The sequence below is a fragment of the Setaria viridis genome, chromosome 6, assembly GCF_005286985.2.
Source record: "Setaria viridis chromosome 6, Setaria_viridis_v4.0, whole genome shotgun sequence".
NCBI lineage: Eukaryota > Viridiplantae > Streptophyta > Magnoliopsida > Poales > Poaceae > Setaria > Setaria viridis.
Genome location: NC_048268.2, coordinates 35459282 through 35484322, shown reverse-complemented (window position 1 = coordinate 35484322; position 25041 = coordinate 35459282). Strand labels below are relative to the sequence as shown.

The following is a 25041-nucleotide window of genomic DNA, read 5'->3' as shown; positions in this document are numbered from 1 at the left end:
GCTTTGTTAATCTATATTTTCTTGTATGTCCATCTCCTTACCAAAAAGAATCTGGATCCAAAGTAGCCCAACTTCTTAAGGACTCACTACAAGATTTGATGAAAGTTAGTCAGCAAGTGGCTGACGGGGACACACACAAACGCAAAGACAGATGGCAGTTGCATAAACATCTACTCCATCCGTCCCAAATTACTATTCATTTTGGTTTTTCTAGACACATGCATATCTAGGTGCAATAAAAAACTATGTATCTAGAAAAGTCAAAATGAATAGTAATTTGGAATGAAGGGAGTACCTGACATGATGAAGAACAAGCAAAGGCACATAGCACAGGAATCTGCTCTGCCTGCTCGACAATATTCGTTCAGTTACACTGGGTGATTACAACCGAGATGACGAATAGTTCCCAGACACAACTGGTAAGGTAGATATCAGTTGCATGAACATCTACCTCACACGCGGCCAAGAACAAGCAAAGGCACATAACACAGAAATTCTGCCATGTCTGCTTCACAAGGTTCATTCACTTACACTGGGTGCTTAAAACTTCTCTGCAGCTCCAAATTCGTGTCAGTGCATCAACACATACTCGGAAAGACCCAAACAGATTGACAAAACTCCATTGGTGCTTTACCAACTGGGTAGTTAATAATGCGTTCAGTAACAGATTCATCAACCAAAGAATGCACTCGCAAAAGCCCTGGGATTGTGTAGTATATGCAGTCGCCTCGAATACCCCGATGATCAGGACCCAGGCACCCTGCAAAACGATAATTTGCAAGGAACAGGGTGCATCCACCAAGGCTAGAAATTCTCTCCCACTCCCTCTCCCCAGATTGCCACCGGAAAACATGGAACGTCCGTCGGCGGTGGTGTTTCGGTCTGGTAACAAGTATCAGCTCACCGCAACACTCAGCAAGACAGAACACTGAACTCCGACGAACAATCTCCGCATCCAATTCACCTCCAAGAAACTCCAATTCCACTGAATCGCTCTTGTCTGATAGCTTGACAGCAGCAAGATGGTAACCAGCGGTGACCAGCGCGTAGAGAGTGCCATTCACAAAGATCATATCATGGAAGCAACAGGGATTGCGGATTGACGCCACGCGCCACTTGGGGATCTCCAGGAAGCAGTACTGGAGGTTCAGGTGGCTCCAGGCGACGAGTAGGTCACCGGAGAGGAGAAGAACGGAGAAGGGGCTCGGGGGGCTGGGGAGGCGGGTCCGCTCGCCGGTGAGCACGTGGACAATGCGGAGCTGGCAGCGGTCCCGCAGGTCCACGGCGATGCGGCAGCCGAGGGAGTGGATGTCGGCCGCCTCGCCGGTGAGGTGCGTGCGTGTGAGGCGGAAGCGGAGGAAGCCGCGGCGGATGTGGAGGAGGGCGTGGGACGCGGTGGCCGCGTCGGGGACGAGGAGGAGCGGCGCCTGGGAGGCGAGGTTGGGCGCGGCCAGCGGGAGCGCCACGCGGCAGACGGAGCGGAGGGCGAAGAAGTCCTGGAGGCTCGTCAGGCGGCTCGCGATCTCGCGGAGCAGGTCCGGCGGGAAGTTCAGCGACGACGACATGGCGGTTCCGGGGTTCCGGGAAGGGCACGCGGTAGCCGGAGGCGAACGGCCACGCCGGCGATTCGCCATCGCCATCTGTGCTCTGCTCTCGACCTAGTCGGCGAGTTGGGTTCGACTCCGATCGAGCCCGCGACAACGTGAGACTCTCCGCGCATTAGCCTGTTTGGTGGGCTCCGCAGGCTATGGAAAGGGGCCGGGCTGGGAAGTCACGACGGGCTGTAGATGGGCTTGAGTGACGCCGGTTGTGTTGTGTGGGTGGAGCGGCCTGAGAGCGCATTATGGGCCACCATTAGGCTGGACGGGCTTGCTGCATGCGCCGCGTTCTTGGCATCTTAAAAAATGTTTATTCTCTTGCGTTTGTATATCGGAATGCTAAAGAATACTCTCTCAAATTGTTCCATTTTAACTTTTTTTTACGTGCATATATTTTTCTATGTATCAAATATAGGGCCTGTTTGGGAGCACTCCACTCCAGAAAAACCAGCTCCACTCCACCAGCTCCACATTTTTCTAGCTCCACTCCACCAACTCCAAAAAAACATGGAGCTGCTGCACATGTTTGGCTGATGGCAGTGCTCCAGCTCCAAAAACATGAGCACTTGTTGTGAATGGTCTATTTTACCCTTTGTGAACGGACCCACATGTCATACTCTTCTATTTTCTCCTCTCTTCTTCCTCTCTCTCCTCTCCTCTCCTCTTCTCAGTTTTAAACAATGCTACATATATTACAAGAAATTATCATGCGAAATGTAGAACAATCTTGATCATCAATCAGAAATGACGACGAGAACCAATCACAACTCAAACACCATCTCATCTACACGAGCAAGCAATTCATCTTTCTTCCTGTTTGCACATCGCAAGAGCAGCAGCACGGAGTCATCTACACGGCGGCCGGGCGGGCGGCGCGGGCGCGCGGCGGGCGGCCGCCGCGGCCGGGGACGGGCGCGCGACGGCGGCCGGGGCGGCGCGGGCGTGGCCGGGGCGGGCGGCGGCGGCGGGGCGGGCGGGGCCGGGGCGGGCGGCGCTGCGGGGCGGGCGGCAGCGGCGGCCGGCCGGGCGGCGCGCCGGGCGGGCGGCAACGGCCGGGCGGGCGGCACGGCAACGGCGCGGTGGAATGAGTGTGACGGGAGCATCTTTTGTTTCCCGAACCGGTACCATGTGTAAAGAGTGGCAATGGTGGGTAAATACCCACCAACTCCACGAGGAGGTCTGTAGATGGAGTTTTTGGAGCACCTCTTGAGGTACTCCACAAAAAACGTGGATCTACCCCCTGCTTCACCTTTTTCTTGGAGCCGGAGTTGCTGGAGCTAGACGCGTTTGGCTGCGAGTTTTTTGGAGTTGGTGGAGTGGAGCAATTTTTTGTGGAGTGGAGTGCTCCCAAACACCCCCGTAGAATCCGTTTGGATGCTTTCCCCCGTTTGCCGTGCCAAAACAACGGCCGGCTAAACTTTGGTCGTCGATTTGGCCGCCCAGGAATTGGCCGAGACAAGGCGCACAAATGGATTGAGCATGGGCACAGGGCATCATCGCGTTCCAGCTTCTCCTTACTTACGTGATTGGTCACTTCAAAGTGTTCACAAGGATTCCTGCAGCAACTAGCAAATGAAACACATTGCAGCGTCGCGGTTGTCTGGTAGAACACCTGATCTTCAATTTGTCAATGGAGATGGCTTTGTTTAGTGTACCCTGATCCATATACGGTATGATCAAACAGACCAAATGTCCATTACTGGAGATATAGCAGGTGTCCAGTAGAACACATGAGCTCGCAGTCTTGCACAGTCTCACAGTCTCAGATTGCAAGGTAAGACCATCGCAGTTCCGAAAACACGCATCAGCGATGAGGAATATGCGAGGCACATGAATAACACAGGAATTCTATTTTGACTTCACGCCAGCATTACACGCATCACAACAGTCCTTCAGATGCACTTCTAGTTAACTGCTTAACAAAAAGCATTCGAATCCATCATCTGCGCCAGAAGGATTTTCACATACACACAGGTCGTTAAAGTACTTCCACAATGAAGTTCAAGGTCATCTTTTGCCTTTGGCTACATGCTTGTAATAACACCAAGAGATGCAGACGATCACTATTAAGATCATGAACCTGTAATAACACCAAATGAAGTCACTACAGCAAGACTGCATGCTTGCGTCCGGACTGAAGCTCCTAACATGTCACCGCCACAGCTGTGCTGGGACACCACCAGTGACTAGTTGAAACGCAAAAGAGAGAACCATTATGATCATGAACCTGTCATAACACCAAACAAGACAAGTCAGAGTCATTTTTTTACTAAAAAAAATACAATTCCGTGAGGGCATGAGTAATTATCGATTTCCATGGAAATTGCTGTGCACCTGGTTAGAATTTATTGTGCAAAAGTTCATAAAACATATGCACTACTGTCAACATACTAAAAATACAAGATAACATATTCAAAGGCTAACATATGAATTGTGTGCCCGTGCGTTGCTATGGATCGTAAGTTAATGACTGTAAATTCCAAAATCAAATCATCCAAGGGTCCTAATGTGCCAATGGCGTTGTGTGGAAATTTACCATTCTCTATTTATACAGATATTTGTGTTGCATACAAATATTCCATAGTATATTTCAATGCCGCCTCTAAAAGAAAGTGAACAAAACCATCAGTCATTTCCTTCAGTAAAGGAGAATCACAAACCGACACATAGGTTACATTTCTAGAGGAATGCTTTTCTTCATGTTTCTGACTAACTGATAAACAAAAATGCTAGGTGCATAAATTAAAAAGCAACTAAAAATCACTTGACATTCACTTCAGGAAATGTCGTTGAAGAAAAATAGAGGCCATAACTACTGTGTTTTAGTCAGAAATTGATGAAGGTTCGCATGAAGGAGGATCTAGATAGGTTATCTTGTATATAATCAGACACCAGCTGGAGCTGTATTTTTTTTCCATCTGCCAGAAACATGTTTATATGACACATCCCATGTGGGAGAATCAAGATCGTTCAAGCCTATCAAATTGGGTATAAAGAGGATGCATTAGCAGCTGCACTGTGGATTCCCATACTGGGTAATCATGTCATATTTATGTGCATGTAAGTACTACTAGTAGCTGAAACGCATATGCAGCTTCACAGAGGAAGAAGTGAAACATGATTAAGAGTTTAGACAGAACTTGATAGCCTACAAATTATCGATGTCAATACTTCGAAAACTTAGGAGGCTACCTATTCATATGCAAGCTGAAACAACATGCTCAAACAGACAAAAGACTAATCAATAATGCCAATTAAATAAAGGGGAAAGTGTACCTAAAGTCATACGAGTGCATCAACACATGCTCGGAAGGACCCAAGTCAGAGTACACATATCCAATGGAAGGACCCAAGTCAGAGTACACATATCCAATGGTACTGCTCCTCCTGGGTATTCGGCGACAAATCTGTTGAAAGACCCATCATCCAAAGAATACTCGTACCAATCCCCGGCGGTATCTTCTGTTATGTATATGGAGTCCCCTCGAATGCCCTTATGATCAGGACCGAGGCATCCTACAAAACGATCATCTGCGAGAAACAGCGTGCACCCACCAAGGCTAGTAATCCTCTCCCACTTCGCCTCCCCAAACTTCCACTTGAAGACATGGTAGACCCGTGGATCGAATTCCATGGTGCTAATCAGTATCAGCTCACCACAGCACTCAGCAAGGTGCAACTGGCGCCGCGGCGGTGGGGGGGGGGGGGGGGGGGGGGGGGGGGGGGCGGGCGTGTGGAGATGATTCCTCATGCTTTCGCACAATGGATGCATCCAAATTGCCTCCGAGAAGCACCAATTCCACCGGATTCTTGTATTCTGACAGCTCGACAATAGCAAGAATGTAACCTGGGGTAACCAGTGCGTAGAGGACGCCATTCACACAGACCAAACTATGAAGCTTGTAGGGCTCGATGATTGACGCCACACGCTAGTCAGCGGCTTCGAGGCGACAGTAATGGATGGCGCGGTCGAAGTACTCCCAGGTGAGGACGAGGTCGCCGTAGAGGAGGACGCGGGAGATGCGCTCCGGGGGACTGGAGAGGCAGGTTCGCTCGCCTGTGAGGAGGTTAACGATGCTGAGGTTGAAGCGGGTGGGCTGGCCCACAAGTCCCCTGATTGGAACCCCCCTGATTTCATAGATGGCGACACGGAAGCCGAGTGAGTGGAAGTCAATAAAGGCGTACTCGTCGCCGGCGAGAGGGGGTGCGGTGGAAGCGGAAGCGGTGGATCCGGCGGAGGGTTGGGTGGAAGGGGGCATGGGATTCGGTGTCCTCGAACGGGACGAGGAGGAGCGGCGCTTGGGAGGCGAGGTTGTATGGGGTCAGCGGGAAGTACGGTAGGTGCGGCAGGCGGCGCGGAGGGCGAAGAAGTCATGGAGGCTAGTGAGGCGCCTCGCGACCTCTGGGATCAGATCCGGCGGGAAGGACGGCGAGGATGCGGTGGCCGGAGGGGAGCGGCTCCGCCTATGGTTAGCCGGAGGGGAGCCGCGCGGCCTACGGTTGGCCGGCGGGGAGAGGCTCCGCCGGCGACTGGTAGCCGCCATTTTTTGCTCACGACCTAAACCCTAACCGGCCGCCGGTGTGGTGAGTTCGCCTCCGACTCCGACCAGCGACCACTCCTATTGGGCTTCAAAGATTGTGGTCCGAGATGAGATGTCAATATGGGCTAACGTTGGGCCGATTGAGACTCCCGTTCGAAATGCATAACCAGAAGCCTGTTGTGAGTGAGAGACACGAGCCTTTTCAACACAAATGAAGGTTGAAACAGGAGGAGGTCGACTTGTTTTACTTCTATTTATAAGTATATTTTCTTTGCTTGGAGTGATCCTATCTTGGTAGAAAATAAAATTCCATGGCTCATAGGTGCTCCTATGCTTCCTCTGCTCATACTGACAGGAGAAAATCTAGGAGTGATCTACCACAGCTATCCTGTCAAATTCTGGTTACTTTGCTTCAGTGCGATATCAACTCACTAACACCTTATCATAGCCCGCCACTTTTCTTCCTTTGGTCAGCACTATCGACGATTTTGCCTTTGCCTTTCTTCCCCTTTTCGTCCTTTTCAAAAAAAGAAAAAGAAAAAGGCCATCTGCTTCCTTTTCCTTTCGGATAAATGCTCCATTCTGATCAGAAAGAATTTTGGAGTATCGCACTGCCAATAGAATCTCAAACTTTCCCCTCTTTATAAAAAAAAACCTTTTTCCCTCTGGATGAGATCTGTCACTACCTTGCTTATCATTCAACTCTTGTAATTGCTACATCAGGGGAGAGCAGCAAAGTGACAGCTCAATGCCTCAATCATAATCTGCAGGGTTCTAACCTGCATCACTGTGCGGCCTTTAAAAAAAAGAAAAAAAACTCAACCAATGTGTACCTCTGCAAATCAAATGGTACAATATCTATTTGTGATACTTTTTATGCGCCTTGCTGAAATAAAGACAGAGAGAAAAAGGGCCTGATGACAACAGAGTATCAGATCTCATATTCTTCTCATTCCAAAGTGCAGCCGGATCATTCGCAGCCGGATCAACATGCTGCATCTCGATCATGCCCCAAAGAAAAAACAGTTGATGCACAAAGAAGGATATAATGCAAGGAGCAATGTTTCTGAAAGGCAATGAACCAATGCAATGCATTTACGGAACTGCAATTGCCAACTTGTAATTCATGATTCCTTCTCTAGCACCTATCCACAAACAAAAAGCCTACACAATATTCTCTTCCCATTGCTGATCACTACTGCTCTAATCCTCTTTCGTGGATCACTCCTATCGATCAAGAACTGCAACCTTGCCGAATCATAGCAAGCTGAACAGAGGTTGCTCCAGTGCAACAAGTGCGATCACCGCAGCGATTGCCAGGGCAGACTGGAGTATAATGGACGCCAACCATGACTCTACTTTCAGAGCACCAGCGTCGCTTTTTCTCAAGGAAGCAAGCCACACCGAATCTTCGAGCTGCTCATGGCTTGGCCTCCGCGACGAGTGTTTGGATTTATCGCTGCAAAAGTTTCAAGGAAAACAAAAAGATTGCTCATATAAGATTGGGTTTGCATAGTACATTACTCCTATGTTCCTAATCAAAAAGCTAATACCATGAACTTTGTTAGGCCAATTTAAGCAACAGATGTTAGACTCTCTGTCAGTGTGATGTGTTTATCGCAGTTGCAAGTTCCCACAAGGCAATTGCAACTTCCTAGTCAGACCCAACTCACAACGTGGCAAGGTTCTGTGTGGGGGCAGAAGAAAGGCAAAGATGGCAAGAGAGGAAGAGTACAAATCAAAGCTTCTTTGCTTTGCTCCAAGCCTAACTCTTTCCCCCATTCGACATTCTGAATCACGATCTCACATTTGCTCCAAGCCTAATGTTCAAATCTGCAGCTGAAACTGAACGAGCTAGAAAATTTGGGCAAGAAAGACAAGAGGTAAAAAGGCACCTGGACGGGGTGGATTTGGGGCAGAAGGTGATGGTGTAGTCGGTGTGGTTGCAGGTGAAGGTGGAGGTGGCGTCGTCGTAGGCGTAGCTGTAGGACTTGGGGCACGCCGACTTGAAGAGCTGCGAGTACTGGGAGGGGTGGCAGGTGTTGGGGTTGCCGTAGGCGCCGTTGCAGCAGTACTCGGGGCTCCCGAACGCCTCGCAGGCGCTGCGGCACGCGCGGCCGTCGTCGGCGCGGAGCTCGTCGGGGCACCGCTCGTTGAGATCGACGAGGCAGCCCGTGTCGGGGCACTCCGGCGCGGCGGCCTGGACGAGCATGGGCAGGTTGTATCCGTCGACAAGGCTGACGTCGTAGAAGTCCTTGCCGCTGGCGCCGTCGAGTGTGAACTCGGCGAGCGTGGCGGGCGGTGACGCCCCCGCGCCGCGGCACTCGACCTCGCCGGAGCCGCAGTCGCCCGTGGCGCAGGAGCCCTTGCCGGAGGCGTCGAAGTTGCAGCCGGAGCGGCCCCAGAAGCGGCCCGACCACCCCTGCGGCGCGTACAGGGAGCGCGACTGCCCCGGCTCCAGCGCGAAGCCCGTCGTCTCCAGCGGCGGCGTCCCCGAGCCCGACAGCAGGCCCGGCCACACCGTGTCGGGGCACCGGTTGGTGAAGGTGAACGTGATGCCGCGCACCGACCCTGCGCCAGGGCGCACCTCGATTCAAATCCAAATCCCGAAAGCTCGCGCCTTCGCCCCCCAAATCCGAAGCAATCCAGGCCGAATAATCGCTACTAGAACATTACGGGCGCGCCGCCGGCAAATCAGTCAGCACGTACCTTGGAGGAAGGAGAGGATGAGGACGGCGATCGAGGCCGGCGAGCCGTGCAGGCGCGACCGAGAAGCCGCCATTGGAGCCGCGGTCTTTGGAGGGAGAGGGACGCCCGAGACTCGACTGGAGAGGGAGGCGTGCTGTGGCTGTTGGGGAGCTCGATGGTCAGGCTGGACGATTGGTGGTAGCCAGCTAGAGGTAAGTCAGGAGGAGTCGGGGCGGGGGCGGCCGGGTAATAAGGCGGCGGCGGCGGCGGCGGCGGTTGAGGAGTGGAGGGGGAGGGGAAGGGGGAAGTGGGCGCGACCGGCACGGCCCATAACCCCACCTCACCTCGCTTCTGGAGCGGGGGAACGGCTACAGGGAGGCGTGCCGTGCGTGGGCGCGGCCGTGTAGGTGTAGGGAAGCCCTTTCCCACTGGCGCCGTGCCGGTTTTGTAACCGCCGGGGCGGTCGGCCGGACGGCGAGATCAAGACCGGCCGGCAACCAGACCAGTCAAACTCACCAGTGGATTCTTCGCACGTAAGCAAACCAGGCCATGGCTGCGGCGTCGTCCAAGATGAGGAGAGCTTTTTAGCCGTGCCTCGTCAGTCAGGTGCGGACACCAGGCTGCCGTGCTAACGAAAGCCACACCACCACACGGCTGACGGCTCATTCATCTGGCGATTCCCTTTTTTTGTGAAGGGAAAAGAGAAGCCGCGTGGAAAAGGAAACAAAAGCATCGGCCCGGCCCGGCCCGCAGCACGTCGTTCCCCACCATCGCCGCATTCGCCGGCAGGCCCTGACGCTGCTTTTGCGCTTTCCTTGATCCTTGTTGGGTCAAGTGAGCAGTGACCGGCGGCGGCCCTGGTGTCTGCACTGCACTACGAGACCTGAATAGGATCTACTCCAAACCAGGCCTTGTTTAGTTGCTAAAATTTGGAGTGCCAAAATTACTATGCCAGCACTGTAGCACACTGTAGTGTTTCGTTTGTATTTGTGAATTATTATCCAAACAAACATTGACTAATTAGGCTCAAAAGATTCGTCTCGCAAAGTACAACAAAACTGTGCAATTAGTTTTTAATTTCGTCTACATTTAGTACTTCATGCATGTACCGTAAGTTTGATGTGATGGGGAATCTTCTTTTTGCATAGTGTTAAAGTCGGGAGTTGGGGGTGAACTAAACAAGGGCCAGACCCCCTATCTTGGCGAGATCGCGAGGGCATGAACCACGACAGATGCACCTACGATACGAATTCGTCGGAGCAATTTGGGGTGCGATTGGTTCCCTGCATCAGGCCGGATGTGAGCTCTCCGCGTGCGACCTCTGTACGATTGGTTGCCTGCGCTGCTTACTGGGCCTGGCTCGCGGGATGCAAAAGGACGTCTAGAGCCTGGCTCCTGCGATGCGACCAAATCCTTCGTATCTCTAGAGCCAGGCTCCCGGGATGCAGCGCGCAGGTAAAAAACGCAGCGGAGCAGACAACCAATCAACTTCCCACACGAGCTAGGCTGCATGCACACATCAACCAATCAAAAGGAAATTGCATATGGCGAGACTGGCCGACAGGAGCCTGCAGGGTGGTGCGAGCCAGGCTCGGCAGAGAAGGAAACCAATCGCCACCGTCTACAGCTGGAAACGGACTGAACCCGACGGCGTGCATGACGATAACAGGCCGATTTGCACGTCTCAATCGTCAATCGGATCCCAATAGGACATACACTAGCAATCAGCAATGTCATTGGGGCCATCAGCAATGTCGGCCGTCCCTCCCTGACGCTGTTTCGCCTTGTTCCTCCTCGTTGGGTGAAGAGCGATGGGTCGTCGTCGCTGATCAGGTGTTCAGGCTGCGCCGTCGTGGTTGCACATCACTTTGCAGCTCAGCTTGATGGTGACCTATCAAGATCGAGATACTACCTCTCACTCTCTGAAGCAATCAAGAATCTTTCAGATTTTTCTCCCCCCTGCAAAACAAGAATCAGTCGCCTTGGACGATGTCAGACAGAGCTTCTTCTCTTTTTTTTTTCCTGTAAAAAGCATGCTACGACGGATCGAATGCCCAGTAGCATCTTAATCTTGCCGGGCATACCTACCTCACCTCGGATATTCGCCCTCCGATATTCGGGTCATATCAGATATTTGATACATGATCTAATTTTCATATCAGATGTTTGATACCAATAAAACTAATTGTATAAGTCGTGGCTAATTCGCGAGACGAATCTATTAAACCTAATTAATCCATGATCATCACATATTTACTGTAACACCACATGATCAAATCATGAACTAATTAGGCTTAATATTCGTCTCGCGAATTAATCTTCGTTTATGCAATTGATTTTATAATTAACCTATATTTAATACTTTTAATTAGTATCTAAATATTTGATATAACATAACTCAATTTTAGTACGCGGAACCGGGAGTAAAATTTACTCGGGATCTGACCACTCGTAGAAATGGATGGCGACGTCAGCGTACTTCAATTCTACACGACAGATGCACCTGTCAATTCGCCGGAGCAAATTGTCTACCGCTAAGAATGGACACAACCGACGGTGTGCATGACGATAAGATGTTGATTGCATCAGGTCTGAATCGGATCCAAATAGGACGTACACTAGCAGCAAAAAAAAAAAAAACGATCCCGTCGAAGCATGAGAGCGACATTTTGAGGAAGGGTTGGCAACAGACTAAGAATCGCTACTGCAACCAAGAAGGAAACCTGATACCTTCTGCCTTTCTGAACTGAGAAATGGGTAGTTTCTTCCAGAAGTAGCCAAAAAAAAACATCCAAATAGAAGGCATGAAGCCTAATTTCTCCAGTGTTTTATTCAGAAAGAACCTACCTGCAAACTGAACTTCGTGGAAACAGGAGCTAAATTATTCTGAATTTCATAATTCACATGTGGATGCATAATACCAAACAGGGAAGCTGCTGCCTTTAATTGTTCAAATTAACAAATGAAGCTCCAATTTCATTTCTGCTCACAGAGTTCGCTGGGGGGAAAACATCACGATTAATGGTAGAAATTCCTGAGCTAGCACAGTATATGAATGGGTTTCTTACAGTCAGAAAAGAAACCACATTATTCGAGTCAAATAAATTCTTCTCAGTAAATGAAGACCCTAATATACACTGATTATCAGGGTCATGTCAGAGTACGATATTTCTATCTCCTCCCAGAAAGGGGATGTATTTCTGTTCATCACCAAAAGAGATACAACCAACTGAATCAAGCCATGTAATAAGAAAGTCACTACTGCAACCAAGAAGGAAACCTGATACCTTCTGCCTTTCTGAACTGAGAAATGAGTAGTTTCTTCCAGAAGTAGTAAAAGGATTAACATCCAAATAAAAGGCCTCAGAAGCCTAATTTCTCCAATGCAATGTTTTCTTCAGAACATAGTGGGTTATTACCTGCAAGGTGAACTTCGTGGACAGGAGCTAAATTGTTCTGAATTCCATAACTCACATGTGGATGGATAATATACATACAAACTGGGACACTGCTGCCATTGATTGTTCAAATTAACAAATGAAGATCCAATGTGATTTGTGCTCACAGAGTTCGTTGGAAAAAAAACAGCACGATTAATGGTAGAAATTCCTGAATTAGCACAGCATATGGATGTATTTCTTACAATCAGAAAAGAAACCACATGATTCGAGTCAAATAAATTCTTCTCAGTAAGTGAAGACCTAATATACATCCATAATCAGGGTCAAGTGAGAGTACATAGTACAATATGCTGATCTCCTCCCAGAAAGGGGGCTGCACTTCTGTTCATTACTGAAACAGATACAGTAAGAGTAAGCATCAAATTAATCCTACAAAACCTTCTGATGTCCTCTAACAAAAAATTACTGATTCACTCCAGTATCAAGGGCTACTGATCTCCCCTAGAAAGAGCTAGCTCTGCACTGTTCACCACCCAATGAGGTACAGGTTGAGAATGAGCATAAAGAACCTACAAAACAAAACCTTCTGGTATTCCTCAAACAAAAAATGTACCGATCGCCTCTGGTATCAGGAACCTAGGTCCCAGACAAACATGAAAACGCACGGATTACTTCACAAGAATTATTTCACCTATATAAGTTTGTTTCAGAAGAAAAGGTTAATCAAACTATGAATGGAGTTACCTGATCTATATACAGTAGTCAGCTGATGTGAATGTCTTCTCAACATTGCGTTGCTGCAACAAAACTGCTTGATCAGTAGTAGCCTTTTGCTACTCTGGACTGGTAGAGCTCCATCCTGATCTTGGCCTCGGGCAGCAAGCTCTCGATCAAAGGATCTTGCGACATGTAGCCTTGCTTGCAGGCCCAGTCGAGCACCGTCAGGATCTCGACCTGCGCGAGCTCCTCGCTGTCGGGGACGTTGTGCGCGAGGAAGCAGACGAGGATGAGCGCCGCCGTCTGGACCGCCTGCTCGCCGAAGTAGACGTGCTGGACCAGGTGCTTGGCGCCACCGTGGGCGACGATCGCCTTGCAGTGGTCCACGTGCAGGTAGTTCTCCGTGGACGCGAACTTGGTCAGCGCCGCCGCCGCCTCCAGGCTCACCTCCGCCTCCCGCTCGTCGAGGAGCCTGACGAGCGGCCCGATGACCCTCGTCTCCGTCGCCCGGAACGTCCTCGACAGGCACCCCAGGCAGGTGATGCAGGGCACGAGGAGCTCGTCGTAGTCGGCCTTCTCCACGACGCGGAGGAGCTGGTCCACGACGGCGCGGGCCGAGGGGGACGTCGGCTTGAACGCCGACCGCCGGAGCTCCGGGTTCTGCTCGGCGACGCGGCAGATCTCCATGAGCGCCATCGCCGAGTTGTACCGCACGTCGCCCGTGGCCTTCTCGAGCAGGATCGAGAAGCAGAGCAGCGCCCTCGACTCCGTGATGTTCTTGCAGATGGCCGGGTTGCCCGTGGCGAGCGTGCCCAGCGCCCTGGCGGCGTGGGATTTCAGGTAGGCCTTGATCTCCGGGTCCTCGGACTCCCTCCCCCGCGTGCTCGCCGCCGACATGGACGCGTTGTGCACCCTCGTCCCAGCGAGGCTGGTGGGCCTGGCGCTGCTGGGACCGGGAGCCGCCGCGCTCGAGCTGGAGGTGCCTGCTGTCCCGCTGCAGCCCACGACGGGTTTCGCCGCCGTGGCGTCCGGCGGGTCCTGCGAAGAGGTGTCGTTGGTCTTCTTGTCCATGACGACGGAGTGGATGGACATCTTGGATGCGACGGCGTACTTGGAGTGCTCCTGCACCGTCTCGAAGGCGATGTGGGAGACGAGGAGGCGGATGACGTTGTGCTGGAGGAAGGCGTCCTGGCATTTGGGATGGTTAGCGGCGAGCTCGGAGACGGCCCACGCCACCATGCCCTGGACCTTCATGGGCGCTTCCTTGAGGATCTTGACGAAGGAGGTGCAGACCCCCGCGAGGATCATGAGGTCGACGCACTCGGGGTCGCGGGCGAGGAGCCCGATGGCGAGCGCGGCGCTCTCCTGCGCGTCGGCGCGTCCCTCCTTGATGAGGCGCAGCAGCGGCGGGACGCCGTCCTCCTCGATGATGAGCTTGCCGTAGCGGTCGTTGTCGCGCGCGAGGGAGACGACGCTGGCGGCGGCGTCGGCGCGGGCCTCGAGCCCGCCGTACTGCAGCACGGCGATCTGCTCCCAAATGAGGAAGAGGATGGGCTCGTTCTGCGCGATGGGGGGCAGGCCGATGTGGTCGTCTTCGTCGTCCTGGTCGTCGCCGTCGTCGTCGGCGGCGGCGTAGCTGGAGACGCGGAGGATCCAGGTGAGGTCCCCGAGGGAGTTGTCGAGCAGGGACGCGGCCTTCTTGAAGGAGCCCGCGGGGATGATGGTGAGGACGCGGCGGAGGAGGCCGCCGCCGCAGCAGCGCTCCAGGAGCGCGGCGGCCTTGTCGAGCGCCCTGACCGTGTCCTCGAGGATGCGGCGCGCGGGGCGCTCGTAGAGCTCGGCGCGCGCCGCCTGGCGGAGCAGCGTGGTAACGCGCTCGATCCGGGACTTGAGGTTCTGGCACTCGCTCCGGCACGCCTGCGCCTCGTCCGCCCACTTGATCAGCTGCTCCGCCAGCTGGATCGGCCGCGCCAGGCTCGCCCTCAGGTCGTCCATCCCCCCAGGGGGGGCCAAGAGGCAACTCCGGTGGACCGGACGACGGGATCGGCCAATGCCGAGGAACTCGCGGCCGGCCGCCGGCCGGCTGCCGTCCGGCGGCGGAGGAAGGGCCGGGAAACCGGTTGGCGCGGTGATGCCGGAGTTGAGGAGCTAAATTTGGAAGGGGGGAGGAAGGGTGGAGGCGAGGCGGGTGGCCTGCCCTAGATGGCGAGATCGTGCCATTGCGATCGTGGGATGGAGGGAAAGAGGCGGACGGGGGAAGGGGATGAGGCGCAAGCACTTCTCCTTTGCTCGGTTCGTGTCCTCGGTGCTCGATCAGGGGCCGCTGGATCAAGGTTCGACAGTCCCGATGGAGCGCCATGAGACCCTTGGCTTCTTCGTCTGGAACCTCACTCACCCGTGTCGAAATAGTGGCAGTGCAACCAAACGTCGTCGTAACAACATGCAAGCGTGCGGCTAGTTAGGACTCCTCCAATGGTACGAGTACCTAACTCTAATCACTACAGGAGGCAACCCCTCCAACGATCAACTCTTAGCACATAGCTCATAATATGAATGACCCCACATGTCATCCTCACGTATTCTTAAAGTGCGTGTATGAGATTATCTCATGATTAAGAGAGAGCTCTTCTTTTGCTTCTATTAAAATATGAGAAAATATTATATGAGCTAGCTCATATGTGATCATTGGAGGAGGTCTTAGTTCATTTTTCGCGAAGGGGAAAGTGCCCAACATTCTTTCTATCTTTCGGCCGTCCGCTGGGCCGGCTTGGCGGCTTGAAGCCCAACTTCTTCTAAAACCACTTGCTATGAAGTCCTAACATGCAATGTGCCCGTCACTATTCTATCAGTGGTAGGCAATATGCCTGTCGACAACGTCAATTTCGAGGATTTGGCGACTCAGTCTTTTGAAGGTGCTCATAGGGGTAGGGTTGTGTGCGTGTGTTCGTAGGGGTGAGTGTGCGTGCGTGTACATGAGCGTCTACATCTGTACTGTGTTATTCGAAAAAAAAAATCTAGGAAACACTCGAGTGTTTCAACCCAACTGAACACTTGAAATTCCAGGCCATCGGATCATGAACGAACGACTTGATTTGCTTCTTCTTCCTCGGTCTTCTTCAACCTCTGAACACAGCGCCTTCATCTTCTACGCTGGAGCTTCCTCGCTCCAACCTGTTAGAGATAAAGAGTTTGGTTGTAATTGGAATAGGATATCTGGAAGATTATCTTTGGCCGGTTAGATATTCTTGTAACAGATATGCATTTGTAAATAGTTTGGCCAAAGATATCTCCTAGAGAAGTCCTATATATTGTAATTTCCTGTGTGCTATTGGCACAACATCATAACATGCAACCGTTGCATCCTTAAGGTTGGGGCAATGTTCCACGCAGCGCAAGCGCCTCTGTTATCTTTCATAGTAATCAGAGCATAGAATTAGATCCATGGCTTCAAGCTCAAGTGTCTCCAATCCCCTACTTGGCTTTCAGATCACAGAGAAGTTGAGTAAGAGCAGCTATGCGCTCTGGAAGGCGCAGGTGCTCACCGCCATACGTGGTGTCCAGATGGAAGGCTTCATCACCGGCAAGACCGGCAAGACCGGCACTCCCCCACCTAAGATCGATGACAAGTTGTCCGACGGCAAGATCGTCAATGCCAAATCCGGCATATGAAGAGTGGTATGCCTGGGATCAGCAAGTCCTTGGGCTCATCTTCTCAAGCATGGGGAAGGATGCCCTCATGCAGATTGCTGCTGCAAAGACGGCGGCACATACATGGCAAGAGATCAAGAACATGTTCACCGCCCAGACTAGGGCTCGGTCGGTGAATGTGCGCCTAGCATTGACAACTAAAAAGAAAGGTACATTGTCAATTACTGAATATTATGCCAAGATGAAAGGGTTTGCAGATGAGATGGTGGCATCTGGAAAGCCGCTAGATGATGAAGAACTTGTCGCGTACATCGTCAATGGATTGGATTCTGAATTCAATCCCGTGGTGTCGGCGCTCGTCATGAGGGTCAAACCGATCTCGGTTACTGAGCTCTACTCCCAGCTGCTCAGCTTCAAGAATTGGCTTGAACTCCAAGATGGCTCGGGATCCTCCATCAATAATATCATCAAGGGCGGCTGTGGCTCTCCTGGAGGGCGCGGTGGCAGGAGCTGTGGCCGTGGCTCTGGGCATGGTGGCCGTGGTGGTTTTGGCCATGGACACGGCAACCAGAACCAGCCGCAGCTCAATCAAGGAAGTCAGCGCTGCCCATCTAGGAGCTCCAATGACAGCCGCCCTCTCTGCTAAGTCTGCTTCAAGAAGGGGCACCTCGCCTCTTATTGCTAGCATTGCTACGATGACACTTACATTCCCAACGAGCGCCTCATTGCTGCTGCCTTCAACAACTCCTACAGTGTGGATACTAATTGGTATACCGACACTGGGGCTACGGATCATGTCACAAGCGAGCTAGAGAAGCTCTCCTTTCGTGACAAATACAAGGGAGGCGAACACATTCATACAGCAAGCGGTGCAGGTACGGAGACCAAACATGTTGGTCATACTATCGTTCCAACCCGTTCAAGAGATTTACACCTTAAAAACGTCTTACATGTTCCTCAACTAGAAAAAATCTTGTCTCCGTTCATCGCCTTGCTAAAGATAATTCCACTTTTCTTGAATTTCACCCTAATTATTTTCTTATCAAGGATCAGTCCATGAAGAAAACAATCCTTAGAGGGAGATGTCACAAGGGTCTCTACCCTCTTCCTTCAGTGCGTCATCCAGTCAAGCAGGTGTTTGGAGTCGTCAAGCCATCCCTTGCACGGTGGCATAGTCGTCTGGGTCATCCCGCTTATCCCATTGTTAGCAAGATTCTTAGCAACAACAATCAACCTTGTTCAGTTGAGAATAATAAAGAGTCAGTCTGTAATGCTTGTCAAAAGGCAAAAAGTCATCAATTGCCTTATCCTAGATCAACGAGTGTCTCTAGTTTTCCCTTAGAACTTATTTATTTAGATGTCTGGGGTCCTGCACCCACTTCTGCTGGAGGAAAGAAATATTATGTTAGTTTCATTGATGATTATAGCAAATTCACATGGATTTATTTGCTTAAATTTAAATCCGAGGTTTTCCAAAAGTTTCATGAGTTTCAAAATCCAGTTGAAAGGATGTTCGACAGAAAAATCATCGCTATGCAGACTAACTGGGGAGACGAGTATCAAAAACTCCACACCTTCTTCGATAAAGTCGGCATCTCCCGTCACATTTCCTGTCCCTATGCACACCAACAGAATGGTGCAGCAGAACGTAAGCATCTTCATATTGTAGAAGTTGGTTTATCCCTCCTTGCTCATGCATCTATGCCTTTGAAATTTTGGGACGAAGCCTTCCTATCAGCTACATATCTCATAAATCGCGTTCCTAGCAAAGTTATTCACCATGAAACACCTTTAGAGCGTCTCTTTGATCAAAAACCAGATTACTCTTTCTTTAGAACCTTTAGGTGTGCATGCTGGCCCAATCTTAGACCATACAATAAGCACAAACTCGAATTCAGATCCAAGCAGTGTGCCTTCCTTGGGTACAGTCAACATCACAAAGGGTTCAAGTGTCTTGACATAGCTTCAGGTCGAGTTTATATTTCCAGAGACGTCGTCTTTGATGAGACGGAATTTCCCTTCTTTAAGCTACATGAAAAGAGGAGCTCGTCTACGCTCTGAAATCTCCCTCCTTCCCTCCCATCTTCTCAATCCTTCTGTTGGGGTGGAACATATAGGTGGCCACTTGTCTGATTCTCCTAATATTACTAATGGTTCAGGTGAAATTTGTGAAGAACATGCTGCAGGAAATAGCACCGACGGAGCTTGTCCAGGCACGGTACACGAAGCTGATTTGGTGCAGCTTCCAACCGACCAGGTTTCAGGATTACCAGGCATATCCGTGTGCGATTCTGCGCGTGAATCCGCTCCCGCCACATCAGGGCACGTACAACAGTTTAGACAGTGGCTGTCTATTTAATTTGCCATGTCAGACACAGACAGCTAAAAAGATAGCTTGTATAGTGAGCCGTCTATTTAGCTGTCTGCAAGCTATTTAATTCATTCATAAAAATAGTGATCAAGTGTACATTTCATCTTTGTAGCTATTTTGTGGTGTAACTTTTTGTTTCATTTAAGTCCCCTCTAGATTAAGAGACAGCAACTTTGTATCGCATAGTGACATGCTCGGGCACGCATACGTCCACTGCAAGTTAACTTTCGTGAGCATAGCTATCACAAAGTGTAGAAAATTGCAACCCGTCCATACTCTGTAAATTGCAACAGACACCATCCCAGTCACAGTTGCCGTACAACTCATTGGGCCTCCCAGGACAGCATGGCTTACTCCTATGTTTGATATGTTGCAGGCTTCAACTGTACTAAAAAATGCAAAAGGATGGTAACAAAGAAAGAATGCTAGTAAACATGATACTAGTTCATATGTCCTGCTATTCCTGATTATTCATTTCATTCAACTGTTAGGTAGCACTCTTTAAGTTCCGGGCAGCATATATGTACCTTTGCCACAAATAAACAAACAAACGTTGCAAGGAGAGCTAAAAGTAACTGGAGATCACATCAGGATGGTATGGCTTCAAATGAAAGGTGTAATTTCAGAAGTAATTTACCATGTCGCTGGATCAGAAGATTGAGGAAAGCTCCACCGTTGAGGCATGGAGCTTTTTCCGGCGCCAGTGAAGAAGCTGCCAGAGCTATTGAAGAAGCAGCTCCCATCGGCGAAGGAGGTCGGTGAAGCTCCAGGTACACCCGCGCCGTTCTGCTCCGGCTGAGGTGCGGCGAGGCCCATACTCCCTAGCTCTGGAGCCGCCGCAGGTCCCCCAACGGGCTTCCGCATCTGCACCGCTGCAGCTCCAACGGTGGGCTTCCCAATCGACGACTCAGCCGTTCCTTTGCGCATTGACGAGGACACGGGTCCCTTCTCCGCTGCCGAGATGACTCCGCCTTGAGGAGCTCTCGCGCCGCAGCCGCCGCCTGCTTCTCTTCCTGCCGTATTGCCGCCTGCTTCTCTACGGACGGCTTAGGCTAATCTAATCCCTCGAGTCTTGCCTGAAAATCAAAAGGATTAACAACAGTTCTGCATTCACGTGGATCTGAAGTCAATTTGGCAAAATCTATTTCACATTGAAATCGAAATACAGGCGCATGGTGTGGGGCTTTACCTTGGAGGCGCGGTTGGCGGGGCGCGCGGACGGTGGCGCACGCGGTGGGGCAGCCAGATGGTGAGCTGGGACCTGGGAGGGCGCCGCTGGGGAACCAGGGCGTGGAGGCGAAGGGGTGGCTGGGATTCGGGACGCGGAGCGGAGATTTAACTGGAGGAATGCACGAATCCGCTTGGCGGGATGACTTGCGCGCGGCAGCGGGAAGGAAAAAGTGTGCGCGCGCGCATCCGATCCGCCGTCGCCGTCGACGATCGGAAGCTGGTCCTCCAGCGCACTTCGGAGCCGTCTCCTCGCGTTGGAGCACGCGCTGGCGCCGTAGACGAATGAAGCGACGGCAAGCCCCTCTTTCTTCATTTAATGTTGTCCACGTAGACCTCCTCAGCTGATGTGGCAATAAAAAGACGAGGGCCGTCTGTGGGTTGTACGTGCCCTCACCCCGATCGCGCCTGCCTCATCCCCGCCTACGCTCACTCCCGCCTTCTCTCCTACGCGCCAGTCCGCACCCACCACGTCGTCTTCGCCCGCGCTTGAGCCCGACAACGCTCACCCACGCTTGCATCCGTCCGCGTTCGACAGTGCCACGCGCTCTCCTCTGGTTGGGCGCGCGGGGGGCCATGATGGCGCCAATGATGGCGCAAATGATGGCGCTGGTGGCTCTGGATCTTCTGCACCGACGGAAGCTACTAGCTCTCCTACTGAGTCCTCTGATCATTCAGTTCTGTCTGCACCTATGCGTCCTACTACCCGTCTACAACATCATATCCGTAAGAAGAAGGTATATACTGATGGCACTATTAAATATGGATTCTTTACATCATCTGGTGAGCCGCATAATGTTAGTGAAGATATGGCAAGTGCACCTTGGAAAGCTGCTATGGATGATGAATATATGGCACTAATGAAAAATAAAACATGGCATCTAGTCCTGCCTAAGAAGGGTGTTAAGATTATTGATTGCAAGTGGATATATAAAATCAAAAGAAAAGTTGACGGAAGTTTGGATAGATATAAAGCCAGGCTAGTTGCTAAGGGTTTCAAGCAAAGATATGGCATTGACTATGAAGATACTTTTAGTCCTGTTGTTAAACCAGCCACTATCAGGATTGGTTTGTCTATTGTTGTATCTAGAGGATGGACCCTTCGTCAACTTGATGTACAAAATGCTTTTCTTCATGGTGTTTTGGAGGAAGAGGCTTACATAAGACAACCTCCTGGCTATGAGGACAAACTCTGCCTGGTTATATATGCAAGTTAGATAAAGCACTGTATGGTTTAAAGCAAGCATTTAGAGCATGATACTCCAGGTTAAGTACAAAGCCACATGAGCTAGGGTTCGAGTCATCAAAAGCAGACACATCCTTATTCTTCTATAATAAAGGGTGAGTTTTTGTCTTCATACTTGTTTATGTAGATGATATCATTGTTGCTAGTTCAAGACAGGAGGCTGTGTCGGTTTTATTAAAGGATCTCAATAAGGATTTTGCACTAAAAGATCTTGGAAAACTGCATTACTTCCTCGGCATTGAAGTGAATCAGATTCATAGTGGAATTTTATTGAGACAAGAGAAGTATACAAATGATTTTTTACAACGGGTTGGTATGAAAGATGGTAAACCAGTTGCCACTCTGTTATCTACCTTAGAGAAGTTGTCTCTTCATGAAGGTAATTTGCTTGGACCTAATGATGCCACAAATTATAGGAGTCTTGTAGTAGCTTTACAATATCTGACTTTGACTAGACCTAATATATCATATTCGGTTAATAAAGTTTATCAGTTCTTACATGCACCTGCTACCATTCATTGGATGACGGTCAAGAGAATTCTTAGATATCTCAAGCACACAGTCAAGCTTGGTTTAAAGATTTGCAAGTCTTCTTCTTTGTTGGTGAGTGCTTTTTTAAATGCTGATTGGGCAGGGTGCCTAGATTACAGGCGGTCTACTGGAGGATTTGCAGTATTCTTGGGGACGAATCTAATCTCTTGGAGTGCTCGAAAATAGGCAATTGTGTCCAGGTCTAGCACTGAAGCGGAATATAAAGCAGTAGCCAATGCGACTGTAGAAACGATGTGGATACAGACTTTATTATATGAGTTGGGTATAGATGTGCCGAGAACAGCCAAGCTTTGGTGTGACAATATTGGAGCCAAGTATCTTTCTGTGAATCCGGTCTTTCATGCTAGAACTAAACATATAGAAGTTGGTTATCACTTTGTAAGAGAAAGGGTGGCTAAGAAGCTACTTGATATTGAATATATATCTAGGAAGGATCAGGTGGCTGATGGATTCACAAAGCCATTGACAGTGCGGCAGTAGGAGTTGTTCAAGAACAATCTAAATTTAGAACGGTCAGATTGAGGAGGAGTGTTAGAGATAAAGAGTTTGGTTATAATTGGAATAGGATATCTGGAAGATTATCTTTGGCCGGTTAGATATTCTAGTTGTAACAGATATGTATTTGTAAAATAGTTTGGTCAAAGATATCTCCTAGAGAAGTCCTATATATTGTAATTTCCTGTGTGTTATTTGGCACAACATAATAACACGCAACCATTGCATCCTTAAGGTTGGGGCAACATTCCACGCAGCACAAGCGCCTCTATTATCTTTCACAACCACCGCCCTGCGTACCCCACCCTGCCGTGGCGGTGTAGGCTCTCATCGCCGGCCGCCAGCGTGGCCCTCTGGTGAGATCCTACACCGCCTGCGGCAGCCTCCTCACAGCTCCTCCCCTCACCGCATCCTACCACCGCCATGGCTGTCGTCATCGCCCCCGCCCCAACACTGTCTACCGGATATCCCCCACCGCCCCGCCGGTGGCGTCACCACCGCCTTGCCTCGCCACCCCATGCCCACAACCACTCCCTGACCAGCCTGCCGCTGCTGGCCCTCCCTTCTAAGGCCGCCGGCAAAATGAAACCTCCAGCCCAATCCGGCAACCCCTAACCTCAAATCTAATCAAGCTCGCCGGAGCTTCGTCGGACATTCGCTGGTCCGGATGATAGAGCCAGGCAGCCCGCTCGGTGCGTGAAGGAAAAAATCTCCAAAACACTCGAGTGTTGCATACATTTACCCGGAAAAAAAAGTCCCAACATGCATGGAAGCTCATCAACGACTAAAAATCGTTGGTTCTTGCACATTGACTGAACAAATACACAATTTGAGTCGAGTTTTTGTTTTTTGGGATACTGTCGTCTGAATTTGAAGATGTGTGAAACGACAAGTCAGGGCAGCTGTAGTCCTAAATCGATTTATGGACTAGCAAAACCGAACCGTGAACATAGTGGACATCGACGTTTGGTAAAATCGACCTCCAAAACTCTGTTGGACTCTTGTGAGAAAAAAAAACTCCTCCGGAGTGCCCGCACAATGCCTTCCCCGCCTTCCATTGGTTCGCTTGACTGCTTAGGAAATTGGGAATCAGCCAACCAATACCGAGTTAGTTTCGCCACCCTGTGACGGTTCAGCACTTTCGTGGGCCGTGACGTCCTCCGCCTCCCGGAAGGGCGGCGAGGAGGACATGGAGTTCCAGGACGGCGGCGTGGACGAGCGGTTCCTGTGGCGGTTCTACGAGAACTACGCGTCGCGGGAGATGGCCATGTACGTGGAGAAGATGGTGAAGAGCCCTGCCGACGTGGTGGAGACGCTGGAAGGGATGGCCGGGATGTTCGCGCTGGTGGTGGTGGGGCGGGGCGGGCGGCAGCCGGTGGAGCTCATCGCCGGGCTGGAGCGGTGGGCGGAGGCCGGCACCGAGATCGGGCCCGTGGCTGAGATCCTGGCGTCCAACGAGTCGCTGGAGATGGGCTCCGTGCTCGTCATGCAGCAGCACACGGTGGCGCTCAAGCCGCCGTGCCAATGACCACGCTACTACGAGTGTAAGATCACACAGGACAGCGCAGAAACAGCTTGTGTATAGTTTCAGAGTAGCAGATCCAGCAGAACTATGTGACCTTTGTATCGTCAACTTTTGTAAGAACTGAATCAGTATTTTTCTTTATAGCAAATTGTTACTCAAATCCGAATGCCTGACCTGAGAAAGGGATCGTGCAGACATCCAAAGCCGGAAATTAGCAGCATGATACATCTGAAACCCCTCAACATTGAACCAGATCTAGTTTTCAGCTGGGAAAAAAAAACCAGTTTGAGTAAGGCTTCCACAAACAAAGCCCCTAGCTAATTCCTTCCATTCCAGCAAGATGGTTAGGGTGCGCCATTCCGGTTTTGAGGTTTTCTTTGGCGGTGTGAATGTTCTCTGATTACTCATCCACTTTTCCTTTGGAAAACTCGTTCCTTTCTCTTCTCCTCTCTCTCTTTTGGAAAGCTTCGAGGGGAAGTACTCTTTGGCATCAAGTTCTTTACTTTTTCTGACTGCCTTATTATAGTATGAAATTCTTCCCCTGCTCCTCATAAGATGCGCCTTCTTCTTCTTCTTCTTTTTTGTGTTAGAATAATTGGGCTGTTGGCCCATTATTTAATTGATCAAATAAATCCCAAGACCTATTAGTAGTGGCAGTTACGAATAGAATAAAACCAACTTGGAAGTTGAGAGGGTCTCTAACCAACTTATAAGGTGGAACCATGCTACACTTGTTGAGAAGTTGAGGGAGGGATAGTAGGATGCCACGTGCGCGCGCTCACTCGCTCGTCTTGCCGAGCCGCAACGCGACACGATGTGTGGGCTGGGCTTGGTCAGTAATTGATGAATGAATAGTTGATAACAAATGGCCGGTAACTGATGACTGCTAATGGTTGGCAGTTACCAGGAACTGACCGTTTGATGAGGGTATCACCTCGTCGAAGCTTATGCTCCGGGCCGGTCTGGCACAGGGACGCCACGAAAATCTAGGTTGCTCTGAGATCTGCAGGCCACTCAAAACGTCCTCAACCG

The 25041-nt window shown here is 50.7% G+C and overlaps 2 protein-coding genes, 1 long non-coding RNA gene and 1 other non-coding gene across 4 annotated transcripts; 1 reads left to right on the top strand and 3 right to left on the bottom strand.

Annotated features, from left to right (window-relative positions):
• Positions 1-3429: 3429 nt before the first annotated feature.
• On the bottom strand, positions 3430-5322 carry LOC117861062 (uncharacterized). The gene is made up of 2 exons (XR_004641642.2): positions 4875-5322; positions 3430-3825 (listed from the first exon to the last, which is right to left on the bottom strand). It is a non-coding gene; the product is annotated as an uncharacterized lncRNA (long non-coding RNA).
• A 1732-nt stretch (positions 5323-7054) lies between these two features.
• Positions 7055-9493, bottom strand: LOC117861061 (thaumatin-like protein 1). The gene is made up of 3 exons (XM_034744530.2): positions 8849-9493; positions 8035-8710; positions 7055-7598 (listed from the first exon to the last, which is right to left on the bottom strand). Exons 1-3 carry the CDS (start codon positions 8919-8921, stop codon positions 7397-7399), a joined length of 951 nt encoding a protein of 316 aa, XP_034600421.1. The 5' UTR covers positions 8922-9493; the 3' UTR covers positions 7055-7396.
• A 2986-nt stretch (positions 9494-12479) lies between these two features.
• LOC117859950 (uncharacterized) lies at positions 12480-15471 on the bottom strand. The gene is made up of 2 exons (XM_034743154.2): positions 12973-15471; positions 12480-12864 (listed from the first exon to the last, which is right to left on the bottom strand). Exon 1 carries the CDS (start codon positions 14938-14940, stop codon positions 13045-13047), a length of 1896 nt encoding a protein of 631 aa, XP_034599045.1. The 5' UTR covers positions 14941-15471; the 3' UTR covers positions 12480-12864; positions 12973-13044.
• A 1402-nt stretch (positions 15472-16873) lies between these two features.
• Positions 16874-17012, top strand: LOC117862306 (small nucleolar RNA Z247). Its single transcript, XR_004641958.1, has one exon. It is a non-coding gene; the product is annotated as a small nucleolar RNA Z247 (small nucleolar RNA).
• Positions 17013-25041: the final 8029 nt, after the last annotated feature.

Excerpts from the sequence above, each read along its gene's own strand:
- LOC117859950 (XM_034743154.2), bottom strand. The coding sequence starts at position 14,940 with ATGGACGACCTGAGGGCGAGCCTGGCGCGGCCGATCCAGCTGGCGGAG.
- LOC117861061 (XM_034744530.2), bottom strand. The coding sequence starts at position 8,921 with ATGGCGGCTTCTCGGTCGCGCCTGCACGGCTCGCCGGCCTCGATCGCC. Across the intron at positions 8,711-8,848 it reads CATCCTCTCCTTCCTCCAAG|GGTCGGTGCGCGGCATCACG; the intron begins GTACGTGCTGAC and ends GCCCTGGCGCAG. Across the intron at positions 7,599-8,034 it reads CCCAAATCCACCCCGTCCAG|CGATAAATCCAAACACTCGT; the intron begins GTGCCTTTTTAC and ends AAACTTTTGCAG.